General features: G+C 32.2%; 1 protein-coding gene across 2 annotated transcripts; it reads right to left on the bottom strand.

The window, feature by feature from the left end:
* Nucleotides 1-5,001: 5,001 nt before the first annotated feature.
* On the bottom strand, nucleotides 5,002-13,042 carry LOC7493860 (UTP--glucose-1-phosphate uridylyltransferase). Of its 2 annotated transcripts, none has more exons than XM_024584021.2 (21): nucleotides 12,480-13,042; nucleotides 11,907-12,208; nucleotides 10,429-10,535; nucleotides 10,209-10,299; nucleotides 9,934-9,994; nucleotides 9,778-9,855; nucleotides 9,650-9,700; nucleotides 9,494-9,546; nucleotides 8,538-8,613; nucleotides 8,004-8,073; nucleotides 7,780-7,826; nucleotides 7,640-7,705; nucleotides 6,985-7,017; nucleotides 6,715-6,752; nucleotides 6,555-6,630; nucleotides 6,420-6,476; nucleotides 6,233-6,316; nucleotides 6,043-6,141; nucleotides 5,862-5,966; nucleotides 5,373-5,444; nucleotides 5,002-5,224 (listed from the first exon to the last, which is right to left on the bottom strand). In XM_024584021.2, the coding sequence occupies exons 1-21, from the start codon at nucleotides 12,837-12,839 to the stop codon at nucleotides 5,198-5,200; spliced, it is 1,953 nt and encodes a 650-aa protein (XP_024439789.1). In that variant the 5' UTR covers nucleotides 12,840-13,042; the 3' UTR covers nucleotides 5,002-5,197. The 2 variants fall into 2 exon arrangements, with proteins under 2 accessions (XP_024439789.1, XP_024439790.1); XM_024584022.2 differs by having other exon boundaries at nucleotides 8,016-8,073; nucleotides 12,480-13,041.
* Nucleotides 13,043-14,399: the final 1,357 nt, after the last annotated feature.

The raw sequence follows: 14,399 nt of genomic DNA, 5'->3' as shown, positions 1-14,399 counted from the left end.
TAGATCAATTGAAAGAAGTATCCCTAAAACAAGAAAAGAGGGAAATCACCAAGATAGGCTCTACCTTAGAGCCACATCAATAGTAATTACGTAATTACTAATCAATTTTCTTATATAAGATAGAGTTCGATTTTAACACCTTGGGTATACTAGGAATCAACCTAGACATAGTTACTAATAGGCTCCAAGTTGATCCAACCTACCCTCTCGTCTTCCAAAAAAAGATGAACTTTAACGGGGAAGATAATATGCAACAACTATAGAAGTGGATAAACTGTTGACTGTTGGGTTCATCTGTGAAGTCATGTATCCAAATTGACTAACTAATATGGTCATTGTGAAAAAAAGCACAAAAAATAGAGGATGTGTGTGGACTTCACCAACTTAAACAAGGCATATCCAAAGGATAATTTAATGATAAATACTTATAAATGCATTTTTATTAAGGTTTTATATCATCGTATTACACTTAATGACTTAAATCTCATTAAATTCCTTAACTTAAACATGTTTTGTAATAACAAGTCTGATAATATAAGATATCTTTAAATTATGGTAAATGCTTGTTTTAAATGCAGGTTTGCAAAATAGACATATCTTAAAATTTACAAGATTGATTGATGTGTTTAACTATTGAAATTTAGGAGACAAAAGGAGGGTTATGCATAAAGAAGAAATTATAGTTGGGTTGATTCAATTCAAACTAGAATACCATTCAATATTTGGGTCATAACTGGAGTCGTAGAGCTTTGATTTAGGTGTGGTTTAACTTGATGGAAAGTTATGACATAGGCCTAAAATATTGATGAAGAGTTTAAGATTCAATACTGCTGTTTTGAAGTTCAAATCTTAGCAACAAAAAAACATCTGAATCTGTTCTGTAGCCCGAATACTATTCAGTGTTAAACCTATATCTCAAGTTCTAGATGTCCAAATGAGCCAATTCGTTTTTTGTTGGAACAATGAAACCAATACCTACAACTTTTATGAAGGCCATCTATTCCAATTCTAATGTTAGAAATGACATTTTGTCCAACCACCTAATTAATTAGCTACCCACTTAATTAATTAGTTAGCCACCAAATCAATAGTTTTAAATTTTAGCTTATAAAAGGAGGCATTTGCCATACATTTAAGCACCTTAGTTTTCGGATCAAGATTTTGCTTTTGCTTTCTTTGTTTGTATTTTTGTAATGTTCAAGTTCTATTTCATGTTATATTCTCATTAATCTCTTGTTTATGGTTATCATTTCATTTACTATACTTAGTTAATTTACATTATAGCTATGTTCTTATCTTGGTTATTTATGTTTTTATTCTTCATTATGTTTAGTTATGTTTATTTTTTCTAAGGTGAAAAGGTTACACTAAGGGTGTAAGAATAAGTATAATATAAACTCAACATAGACTTTAATGTTTATATTTAAGAAAGTTTGATATTAACATGTTTTATAATTGTTATCTTACTCATTCTTAATACCCTACTTGTTAAGTGGTGAGTCTAGATTTATGGTGTACAACCCTTGACATAACAAATAATTGATTCTTTCATAGCTTAATGAATAGATAACCGACACTTGTGTTATGAAAGAAATTTGATTTGTTATTGACATATATTAGCAACAAAATAGAAGTTTGAATCTATTTTGTAGCTCAGACACTGTTTGGTGTTCAGTCCATATCTCGAGTTCTAGAGGTCTAAATGAGCTCATTCATTTTTTGTTGGAAAACTTAGACCAATACTCACAACTTTCATGAAGACCATATATTTCAATTCTAATGTTATCAATGATGTTTTGTCCAACCACCTAATTAATTAGCTAGCCACCTAATTAATTAGTTAGTCACCAAATCAATAGTTCTAAATTTTAGCCTATAAGCATTTGTCATACATTTAGGTATCTTGGTTTTCAGATCAAGATCTTACTTTTGCTTTTTTTTCTTTGTATTTTTATAATGTTCAAGTTCTATTTCATGTTATATTATCACTAATCTTTTGTTTATGATTATCATTTCATTTACTATACTTAGTTAATTTACATCATAGTCATGTTCTTATCTTGGTTATTAATGTTTTTCTTCTTTATTATGTTTAGTTAAGTTTTTTTTTGCCAAGGTAAAAAGGTTATACTAATGGTGTAAGAATAAGTATAGTATAAACTCAATATGAACTTTAATATTTATATTCAAAAACTAAAAACCATGATAAAGTTGATTAGCTTGTCAATATTAGAGAGATAAAAGTTCTCTTGCGAGCAGATCTTGTTAAGGTTAATGAAGTATACACTCACTTTCCACCTCATATTATACTTTTTAATCATCACTACATTAGCCAACCAATCATGATACATGACTTCCCTTATAAAACCTATCTCTAAGAGCTTGTCGACTTCTCTAAAAATTACTTTTTATTTATCCCTCTCTGAAAATCTCTCTTCTTTTGATGGATGAGAAGGAATGAGGGATTGACATTCAACCGATGACATGCCATATCCGACTCAATTCCTAGCATATCCATCAAACTAAAGACAAAATTAGGACTTTGGATTTCGAGGACCATAAGTTATTCCTTTTATCTAGGTGCTAACATTGACTCGATCTTCGTTTGAAGTTTAGGTTGTCCACTTTTAAAGTCAAACTACGCAATTCATCGAACAATTTTGTCCATCTTTGTCTTCTTTATACTATTTGGCCCCCTAATCTTTGACCATCATGCCTTTCTTCCTCTTAGATTGAAGAAGGCATATTTACGAAAGGCTAGTTGGTTGATTCTAACAATTGTCATGAAAATAATTGTCATGCCACCTTTCATGGGAAATTTCAAGGTTAGTTCTTTAGTGCTAATGGCACATTGATCTCATGAATGATTTTTCAAAAATAGCATTAAAGGCTAAGTCTATTTTAATAACCATAAAAATTTGAAGTGTCTGTCATTTAAGGTGTTGCTTATCAACAAAAACTAATTAGGTATTGAAAAACATTATAGACACAGACCTATTTGCATAGCTCATTGAAGTAGTGTAATAATGTCCTTTCCCTTCCCAAAAAAATCTAATGTCTTGGTGTTGGAAGTATTTAGGTCTTTTCTCAAGACTCATTAGTCATTAAAAGATTGATTGGGGGTATCTGTTTTTTCATAATTTTTTAAGCAAACTAAAATGGCTTAATTACCCTCCAAATCAACATCTTTCAAATTAATAAGGAAGGGTATTTATATCTTTTTGCTTTTTAAAACATAGTAAAATGACAACTTTACCCTTGAAATAAAAAAATAGTGTGTGTCCATGGGCTTTTTGGTCTTTTTGCAATGGTTTTTTTTGTTATTACCGGTTTCATAAAGGGCAATTTAGTATTTTCACATAGATTTAAATATTACTTAAATAAAAAAAAAGATTAGCACGTGTGTCAAAACGCAGGCACGTGGGAGGCACCCAAGCACTTAAGGGTGGTGCATGGGGTGCCTCTTAGTGGCCAAAATTGCATTTTTTTCGTGTCATTAGAAGTTACATCATGTCCTCTTCGTTTTGGTGCAATGCGTGTCAATGGTGGTTGGGTAGTTTGTCGTCGGTGAAGCTTTCTTTTTTGTCTCTCATCGAAAAGTACAACTTAGTCCTCTTTGTTGTTTGTATTTCAACTTCAGTCTTTAATCTTTTGATTTCTAATTTTTGTTCTTGACCCTTTTGTAAGAGTTTTATTAGTTTTAAATTTCATCATTCAATCTCAATTTGTCATAGATTATATTTTCAATTTGGTCCTCATTCTTTTGATTTTGTTTTTTTAGCCTTTTGTTAAATTGATCTTTCTTTTCAATTTCACCCTTCAATCAAATATCAAATTTGTTTTGTATTTCAATTTTGACCATCGTTCTTTTAATTGTTATTTCTTTTTTAATTCTTTTGCATAATTGATTTTTTTTTCAATTTCATCCTTAACATTTAATTGATTGAGAAATGAGTTTCATGTTTTTTCTAGAAAGGGTGCTTCCAGTCCAATTACCTGAGTTACGGGTTTGAAAAGTTAACTCGAGTTGATATTGTTTTTTTTTTTTAAATAGGCTTTGTGATTTTCATTGTTTTCTTTCTATCGAGATATTTAGATCTCATAACCCGAGTCGCAAGTTTGTCAAGATAACTAAGATTAACTCAACCTTGATTACTGAGGTTACAAATTTATCATGCCAACTTAGGTTAACTCGAATTGATATTTTTTTTAAAAAAAATAGGCTTTATGATTTTCTTTGTTTTTTTTCCTATTAAGTTATCCCGATCTCATAACCTAGATCGCAAATATATCAAGACAACTCATATTGACTCAACCTTGATTGCTAGAATTACAAATTTATCACACTAACTCGTGTTAACTCAAACTAATTTTTTAGATTTTTTTTACCCAATTTCATCATTTTGTATTTAATAAACTCAAAATTAAACTATATCGTTAATCCTCTTTTAAATTATTTTTTTATGTTATCATGATTATTTTTTTAAACTTAATCCATCTAGTATTATTGTCTATTTATTTTATCATCTAATTAAAATAAAATCAAATCTACTCAATCATGTCTATAACTTGTGTCATAAATTTATTTATTTTAAAAATAGCATTTGCAGCATCTAAACATCAATTTTTTTTTTTTTTTGCTAAAAAAACAAAATTCAAGCCTCTGTAGCATTATCTTATCAAGATAACTCAGATTAGCACTACCTTGATTGCTATATCTAAACAAACACTATTTTCCCCTCTATCCTTACCAAGAGTCTTAACCTGGAGTAACTTGGGTAACTTGAAGGCATCAATTTTCATTAGGTCAAAAACTTTCACAGAGAATGTTTATTGTGCTGCCATCATCCACAAGGACCCAATATACCTGATGGTCGGAGGGAATGATAGTGATAACAAGTGCATCCTCACTCGAGAAGGATAGTCGATAGGGCTCCTGCTTTGAATTTGCAAAAGCAAGATTGCAACCACCATTTTATTAATTGCGAAATGCCAGTGCACTGGAGCATAAATAGAGAGCTTCCCTTTAGTTTGCTGCTCTTCTTTTTATATGTTAAAAGTGCAAAAATCAGAAACAAAAATGCCCTGTTATTACACATTTTGACGTTTTTTTCATCTACCAAACAGAGAATACAAGTAATCACCCATTACAAATTTTGGCCCTCTGATCAAAATTACGAAGTATATAGAATCCATCTCAAATGTCTGACGGGTCATTGATATCCTGGACAACCACAAAAGAAGAGGTTAAAGAAAGAAAAGGAAGATGAACCAACCAACCCCTCACCAATCACTAATGCCTTCTTCACAGTTCTCACTCTGTTTTAATTTCTACGTTAAGAAAAGTTCTTTCAGGAGTTTCAATCATATACCTTGTTCTCAAGGACTGCACCATCAGGAATTTCCAGTTTCACCCCTGGTTTTGCAACAATACTTACTCTCCCCTACAATAACAAAACAAGCACAACATTTAGCCAAAGATGAACCTTCCATCATTCAAAACAAATTGAAGGTAATGAAGAAAGGTCTGCAACTTTGATATGCACTACCATTCAAAATTAGTCTTGTAAATATTCATGGACAACAACTGTAAACACATACGACAATACAATGCAATTGATAAATGTGTAAATAAAAATTCGTATCCATATATATGCACACACACACACACAAATATGTCAGCTCTCCACTACACTTCAGGATGAATCAGCGCGCACATGAAATGAGAGTTTTATGTCCACTTTAAAAAAAAATACAAAATCCACCCTCGCACATGCATCTTAAAAACTTTAGAAAACGAGGCAGCAAGACATAACTACATATTACATAAATTCGATAGAAGGATTGGAAGTTGAAAATACCTTAAGAATCACGCCAGCTCCAAACCACACATCACCAGCTACCTTCAAGCTATCCAATCCAACTATGCTAGGAATGGATTTGAAACGGCGTTGAAAATCGCTGACCTGAGATAAGAACACAAGAACATTAAGTGCTGGTAACATACAAATAAAGCAATAACCTAGCAACAATTATAGTCACCTTTTCAAATTCAGGTCCCAACTCAATAGATGGATTTGCAGGGTTAGCTTGAGCTGTGTTCCGAACTAAAACGCCTTCAGAGGTGGAGTACAAATCTGACTGCAGAAATACATACATAAAAATCTCAAATCGGTAGTATTTTTATTCAGTGGGAAAATGATAACATAGCCAAGATGGTCATGTCCAAAACCTGAAGAAGAAGCAAGTCTGATGTTGCATTTAGTTGCACAACCCGAAATTGAGGGACATTAATGCCGATGGCTTTATCAAATAACTGGCTCAATAAAAAAAATCATAAGATGTCAGCAGTCATTAGTTATAGAGCACAAGAAGTTAACAAAAAATTCTCAACAAAACACAAAAATATATATGAATACCTGTATTGTCGAACCAGCTGCTGTTTCTTGCAAAACCATTTGATCACCTTCCATTTCCTAAAAACAAATCATTTCAATAATTCCTGGTTTTTATCTAATAAGTATAAGCCCTCAGTGTGTAAAATAAAGGTACACCTTTGAAACAGACAGGTTCTCTATCTTCAGGGCATTGGTATCTACAAGCCTTCTGATTGCTTTCAAATTCACCCACCTGTACAAAACAAAAAAATTTACAGGATGAAGCATTGTTGCCTGCTTTATAAAGGGAGTTGATAGGAGTATATAGGTAACTCACAAACTTCTTGTGTCGATAAACTTGAACTTCTCCGTTGACTTCATGAATGATCATGATATTGAAGTAAAAAAAAAAAAAAAAAGCTGTTCAATAAATGAATATAGCATTGTGCCATAAAACAAAGCTAATCATAATTATCTTACAAACTTTAGGCATCCCAATGTGATTTTAACATTAAAAGAAGTGAAGAAAACAATGGGATCCACTCCTCTACCAAATACAAGTCTCAAAAAAGCAAAGGCAGAAAGGAAAACGAAAATCAGAACTTACATCTTTAGGATGTGTTCGCGCTATTTCTGCAAGCTGCATGGCACATATATTGAATAAAAATTGTTAGCTACCACCAAACACACAAGGTACTGCCGATTGATTTAACAGAACCTCAAGGCCACCAAACAGCCTGATCACTCAATGAATACTTAATATGTTAGAAGAGTCTGTAATTCATGTACCATTTTAGGACTAACCAAATTGTGATCTTCAACAATGGTACATTATAAATGCATCCTCTATAATTAAATGAGGTAGAAAGCTGTTGTGTCAAAACTGCTGACATTCAAGCCCTTTGCTTAAGTTAATAGAATATGTTATTGGTCAATAAGAATTAGAATCAGGATGAGGATTTGACAATTGCAGCCAAAAATAATTTAGTTGTGCAAGCTTAGCAGGACATGTATTCAAGATAAACATAATTTAGATGCATCTTGTATTTGCAGCCTGCATACCAATTTATTCCTTGAACATACCAATTACTAAAATTTTAGTACTTTATTTTTTTAAGGAAAAAACAGAAGAAAATGTGTTGAATCTTTTAGCATCTTCATTCATCAAAATTCTTATTATTAATTATCCAAACATACCACAATTCAAAAGTGTCTAAATAAAGAATGAAGCATTATAAAAGAAGTGGAAGTGAAGGTGACACCTCAAACATTCCTTGCCGCTGATTGACCATTTTACTTTTTGAAAGATATGAAGTGGTTGGTGTCACCTGAAAATCATTATGAATTAAACACAGATTTTGAGCCAAAGCAGCAGTGCTAACGAAATTCATTGTTTGAGTACCTCCATACAGTATTCAATATTGTTTTGGCTCAAATGACTCATGATTCCTGAATCAACACTCAAGGAGCACAAATGAAAAAAAAATGATTCTTAAGTATAGAAAAAGAAATGACAAAAAGGCATACAGTTAAAAGAGCTAAAATAAGACTTGAAGAAATTAAATAATCAAAACTACAAGGACAAAGAGCTAAAAGCAAGACTTTAAAAGAGATATATAAACAAACTGAAGAGGGTACTTGGATCAACAGCAGCAGCTACATTATCGGAGCTCACCACATGTACGTACTCCTTTCCCTGGAAAATAAGTTCAGAACAGCAGTTATTTGTTCTCTGCTAGCATGCACTCTTATTGCCCATTTCAGAAAAATGAATTACATTCTTTTTATATATCATGTAATAAGAAGTAGGGACAACAGCAATGGCAACACATGTACTCAGCCTCAAATTCCTATTTGAGACCTATCCTTGTTTTTTTGGTTAATGTAGCCCATGAACATTTTAAACAAGGATAATTAATATTTGTCACCTGCTAATGTTGCATTTACAACGTGTTTGCAAGCTCATGCATCAATAATGCTATCTTATAATTGGTAACACAAAATGCATCAATAGCCTTTAATGAACATACACCCAAAAAACTTAATGGACAAGAAATAAAAAGATCACAGTTAAAATTGACAACAGAAATTGCAAGAGTTAAACATGAAATAAAGCAAAGCACATAAGCAAGTAGTGTAATATCCTTAAGAATTGTGTACCTGTGATAATAATACATCCAGAGTTCCGCTGCTTTTCATTAGGGAAAGGAAGGCTGCAGCATGATCAGATGGATACCTTCATATAAACCCAAAGAAAAGGAAAAATCAGAGATAGAGAGAGAACAATCATCAGGAAAGTTTTGCCCTATGGCCAAATGAAATTCAAGACAGAATTAACATATTAGAAGCTGAAAAGGTAATATTGTAGCGAAAGTTCTCTGAGGTAGTGTATTTTTCACCAAAGCACTTCCAAGAGTTTTTGATGGAAGAAATAAGACCTTTGGGTCAAATATAACAAAATTTATAAGAGAAACATTATTGAGATTGAACCCAAGATTAGCAAAAAGAATGTCCCAGTTCAGCAGATATAGAATGGTAAATGGATTGATTTGATAAACACTGAACAGTAAACTAGAAATGTCAATATTTTAGGGGAAAAAAATAATCATGTAAAAGTTGAGGTGCAGCCAAGAATTTTTAGGAGAGGAAAGTGTCATAGCTAGTAAAATTAGTCATTTAAATGTGATTCTAGCAAACGTTACAAGCACTTTGACAAGACAACAGACCTCAGAAACCAATATGAAACTATGAGACAACCACAAACCAGGGAATGAGAAGGAAAGGAAGAAATGTTTAGGAGCTGAAGTTATGAAAGTGATATAATAGAGGTACAGGAGTGCTCAAGCCAGCTATTAGTAGAAGTTGAAATCTACTAGATTCAAAAAACCAACTATCATACTGGCTTTCTCAAGATGGATTATCTCTAGTAGTAAAGCATTGTGGGCTATTAAAAACAGCTAGCATTTTTAAGAATAGTTCTAATGCTGCAGCACTTGATGCTTGACTTTCTTTGAGCATTAAGGAACAATTTGGAAAAACTTCAAGGGTTTTTAGAGTTTATACAGGGCACTTAGAACTTCAATATGTTAAAAGAACAAAAGGTAGTGAGAGTCTACAATTCATCTGCACTGCTCTGTCCACTGGAAGATTTCTTTTGAGGATGTTGGCCCTGCATAAATGCAATCATGGTATAGGTGAGCTATAAATTATGCCTTCAACAAATTCTATTGGCATGTATAGTTAAACAAACAAACGTGGGTAAAATTGCACACCTGACTAAGAGGAAGAATATCAACATTTGATGTGGAATATTTCTCCAAAGCCTACATGAAAACTTCAATGAGTAGATTCTGATAGAATATGAGCACAGTTCCAAGAGGAGATGCCAAGGACAAATCACCTTCAGGGAATCATCATGAGTGCTGATAGTGTTCATAAGCACCAAAGGGATATGGCATCCGTATGTCAAATTGAGAGACTGCAGATATTTAGCAGTGGGATATGTCAGAGCAAAGATAACAAAATAAAACCTATATACAAAAGAAAGAAATCTTGCCTGAATTTGATTAACAATCAAGTCAAGAGATGTCAAACCATCACGAATTCCAATTAAAGACCTGCAAAAAAATGAGTACAGCCACATAAATTTAACACATGATAAAGTACAAAGCAAACATGTCTCTACAAGCCTTTGTCTGTTTAGGGATAGGACTAAATTACTCCAACTGTTGAAATTCAACCCATTCATCATGTATCCTTCAAAAGATCAAATTATATGATGCACAGAAGATAATGTAGTATGAATTATCTAGGTTTAGGATTCATGCTTACTTGGGGCCATTAAACCCTAGAGCTGTTCCCAAAGTGTCATTGAACTTCACCACGACAATCTTGTCCAAAAGGTTCTTAATTTCTGCAATATCTGCATTCAACCCAGGAAATTATTTTTATACAAGCAAAGAGGGAAAAGGAACAAAGGGACACAACATACTAAAATATTCTTTAACTTCTTAATTTAAACAAGTCATCATGTCACGTAGAAAACCATTACCATTAGAAGCAGGTGCTAAGTTCTGATAAGGAACAACAAGCACTTCACCAATTAGAGAGCTGATATTGCTCATGTTCTTGCTTTGCACACTTTCTTGGATTTCCTTGCTTCAAAACACAATTTAATGTCATATCAACCAAAGTACCAAACCACACATAAGTAGGTCGTAACAAAACCTCAAGTGAAAAGCCAATCACATAGTTCTATAAATATTAAATTCTAGATGCCAGGACCCCAATATCGATTCAAGAAGAACCCAACAGTATATTGAACACATTATACCCTAACTCTGCAAAAGATTTAAAAACCTTGCACTAATTTGCTTTCTGTACTTCAGATAACTAGGGGATAAAGCTTTGTATGCTCTCTTAGTCCAAGTCTCTAATGAATAGCCAGTTCGACCAATTTCAATAATAAACAAACATTTCTAGATAATCAAATTTCGGACTAATAACCTCAACAACTTGAAAAACATGATATATTAACTCCATCACACACAACCATATGGAAACAAAAACTAAAAATAAAAACACATTAGCAAACATGATACTAGCATTATATCTTCCATAAACAAATACCACAACTTACTCTCATCCAAAGATGATATCAATTTTCTCTTATAATGCAAAAAAGCAAGTACTTTATACATGAATCAAAATAGTAAGAACGATATCATAAGAATCTATATTGCACATCCCAAAACAGACAATAAAAGCTCAACTAGAATGACAAATGCAACATCTAGAAGAAGCCCTTCTTTGGTAATAATGTAGAGTCTTGGACTTGGAATCTAAAGGGTGTGTTCGAATCTTAACAGCAACTAGATGCTGAAGGGGTAGGACTGCCCTAACCTTTTCCTTCCAGGACCCATTTCAGTGGACCATAATTTGAGAATAGCCTTCTATCTAGAAATAAAAGATGGCAACAGAAGCACACCATAGCACAACTGAATCTTAAATGACCAGTGTCCCGCTTAACAGATATAAGAGAACCTAAAGAATTCTCTGCAGTACACCATCCACAATAGATATCTGCCGAAACTTGAATTCTCATCTGAGTTTATAGCTATTTTCTACATCAGGATGAAAATAAACTTGTGAGAAACACAATCATATGACACTAAAAACAGTGGTCTTAATCAAACCAATAAAAAACATAATCCTTCACATCATAGAGCTTCTATTGCCACAGCAAAAAATCACTCAAGTATAGATCGTTATACCCATTTTCCTGCTTTAGGCTAAATAGCAACATCAGTCCAAGTTTTTCTCTACATATCAATCAGTACATGTACATCATTCACCATCCATAATTGATCCCAACAATATAATTAACTGAACCAAGGATCTTCCTATCTTTTTCAAAACGCAGCATTAGTGATTTCTATTATTCTCTTGCAATGAACATTATTTACACAACACACCTTATAAGGCACTACCCTAAACAGAGGTTAACAAATTAAGTAAATTCTATAGTACCTCGATTCTTTGGTGGAAAGATCTCGCTCTTCTTTACGAATATGTCCTTTTAGTGCTTTCAATTTCTTTTTCTCAAGCAAAAATGTCTTGGTAATTATATTGCAAAACAAGTACACAAACTGAACAGAATCATTAGCAGGCACTGGATACGCAATCTTCTTATAAATCTCCCATGGCATATTTGAATCAACCAAAGCCACAATGGGAACCTGCAATCTATCAGCCTCCAAAATCACCGAGCTCTTCCTCTCCGTATCTAACACCACTACACAATCTGGCGGTTGTATTGGCCCAAAACAAACCTTAACAGCACAAATAAAAGAAATACAATCATCAAACAATTAAAAAAAAAGGCTTTAAAAGCAAAAAGAATAGAAGGGACCGTTAAATAATATTAACCCAAAACTTGAAATTTGAAAAAAAATATAAAAAGCAGCTTAACCCTCAAAATCGTTAAAAAATAAAAACCCCATTAACCCAAAACTTGGATTCAATTAACAAAAAAAAAAAAAAAACACTCATATTTACAATTCAATTAAAGAAAAAGGAGCCTATTGTAAAGAAAGGGCAAACCTTTTTATTTCTTGATCTGAACTTCTTAGGACTATGACTATTAGTCAAGAAACCACCCATTCTCCACATAATGTTATCTCTTGGGCTATAAATCCCCATCTTCTTTGTCATTTGCTCCACTATCTCATCAAACAAAAGATTCGTATTCACAAACATGAACCTTGCGTTCTTATCACGCGCCAAATGAGAAATGAAACTGGCAGCATTCCGGAGACAGATGAGAGTTTTATCGGAGTCGATAATGGAGATTTGATTACGCATTCCATAAGTGTAAATTTTCAAGTGGTGGGCTGCCACTCGCCGCCCTATATGGGCGTTTGTGGTTAGTAGCTTTTGGATTATTATTGAATGGAGCGTCATTTAAAAAAAAAATTGCAGTAGCCTCCTGTGATGGTTGTGGCCGTGGCGGTGTTTAAACGGGAGAGGTGTGTTTCATTTATAGGGGGGGTGTTCAGCGATGGAGTCCAGTGGCGATGGTGAGACTGTAGGGTTTTGTTGTTGGGGTTTTGTTTTGCTTTGGGAAATTTTGAGAAGGAAGAGGGATTTGGTGGGTCGGGTTTGGGTCCAAGTTTAGTTGATGGACTTGGTATTTTTTTAAATTGGCCCCTTTTATTTTTATTTAAAACACCATGAGTTCCATTTTATCCATTATACTAATTAGGGTATTATTATTTTTAATTAATTAACAAAAACTAAATGAAGAAGTGTTTTGCGTTATTTTTGTTTTTGCTTTTAATTGTTTTTAAAGAATGTTTTTGGCTTGAAAAAACATTGGATTGATATTTTCTTAATAATTTCTGATAATTTTGATGTGTTGATATTAAAAAATTAAAAAAAATCTAAAAAAAAGATCTGTTTTCAAATAAAAAGTTATTTTAAACACCATAATTCTAAACACCTCCAACCTCCACACAAGATGCTATATCAAAATAGTGCTTTATTTTTATTTTTTAGTATTTTTTTATTTTATCCTTTAACAATGAGTTTTGTAATTTGTTTTTTATGAGATTATCCTAATTTCATAACTCGAGTCGTGACTTTGACGGGTTAATTCAGGTTGACTTGAGTTTTTTATCCTTTTTTAATTTCATCATTCAACATTGACTTGATTCATAATTAAACTTCATAATTTATTTCAAATTATTTTTTATAAAATTATCATGGTCTCATGATCTAGGTCGCAAGTTTGGCGAGTTAATCTGAGTTGATGAGAGTCTTTCCTTTTTTTGTCATATTTTTAATTAAGTTTTTTAAAATTTCATCTTTTAACATTGGGTTAATTGAAAAATAAATTTCATAATTTGTTTTGATTTGCTTTCTATATGTTTATCCCAGTCTTTTAACCTAATTTGCAAGTTTGATAGGTTAATTTAGGTTAACTCGAATTTTTTTATCTTTTTTTAATAACACAATTTCAATTTTATCCTTTAACATTAGGTTGATTGAGAATGTAGCTTTATAATTTGTTTTGATTTGCTTTTATAGAATTATAACAATCTCATAGTGGGTTGATCCAAGTCAATCCAATATATTAACTTCTCAACATTTTAAAAAAATATCTTCTTGAAATTCTTTTGAGTCAAATTACATTTTTATCGGTCATTCGGGTTGTCTTTGGACCCATCAAGTCAACTGAGTCACATCGAGTCAATCTCTATACGGTTTAATTTTTTTTTTCTACTAGAAAACACTAGATATTTTTATGTTTTAAAAAAATTAATCCGACCCTCGGCACAACCCACACCAATAATCTAGTTTGAAGTTATCCACACACCCACAAAAAAGTTCTTTTCTTTCAATTTTTTTCTACGGCACCAGAATATCAATTAAAAATTAAAATTAATTAACATTAAAATTAAAAATTAAGTTAAATTATAAAAATTAAATTATAAAAAAAAGCTAAAATAGAAAGCAAAAACA

This window comes from Populus trichocarpa, chromosome 13 (genome assembly GCF_000002775.5).
Source record: "Populus trichocarpa isolate Nisqually-1 chromosome 13, P.trichocarpa_v4.1, whole genome shotgun sequence".
Lineage (NCBI taxonomy): Eukaryota > Viridiplantae > Streptophyta > Magnoliopsida > Malpighiales > Salicaceae > Populus > Populus trichocarpa.
The sequence above is the reverse complement of the archived record's forward strand: the minus strand, read 5'-3'. Positions and strand labels throughout refer to the sequence as shown.

Coding starts and splice junctions, on each gene's coding strand:
- LOC7493860 (XM_024584021.2), bottom strand. CDS start 12,839: ATGACGCTCCATTCAATAATAATCCAAAAGCTACTAACCACAAACGCC. Junction 8,614..9,493: donor CAGAGCAGTGCAGATGAATT/GTAGACTCTCAC, acceptor GTTTATATGAAG/GTATCCATCTGATCATGCTG. Junction 6,753..6,984: donor CGCGAACACATCCTAAAGAT/GTAAGTTCTGAT, acceptor TCATTCATGAAG/TCAACGGAGAAGTTCAAGTT.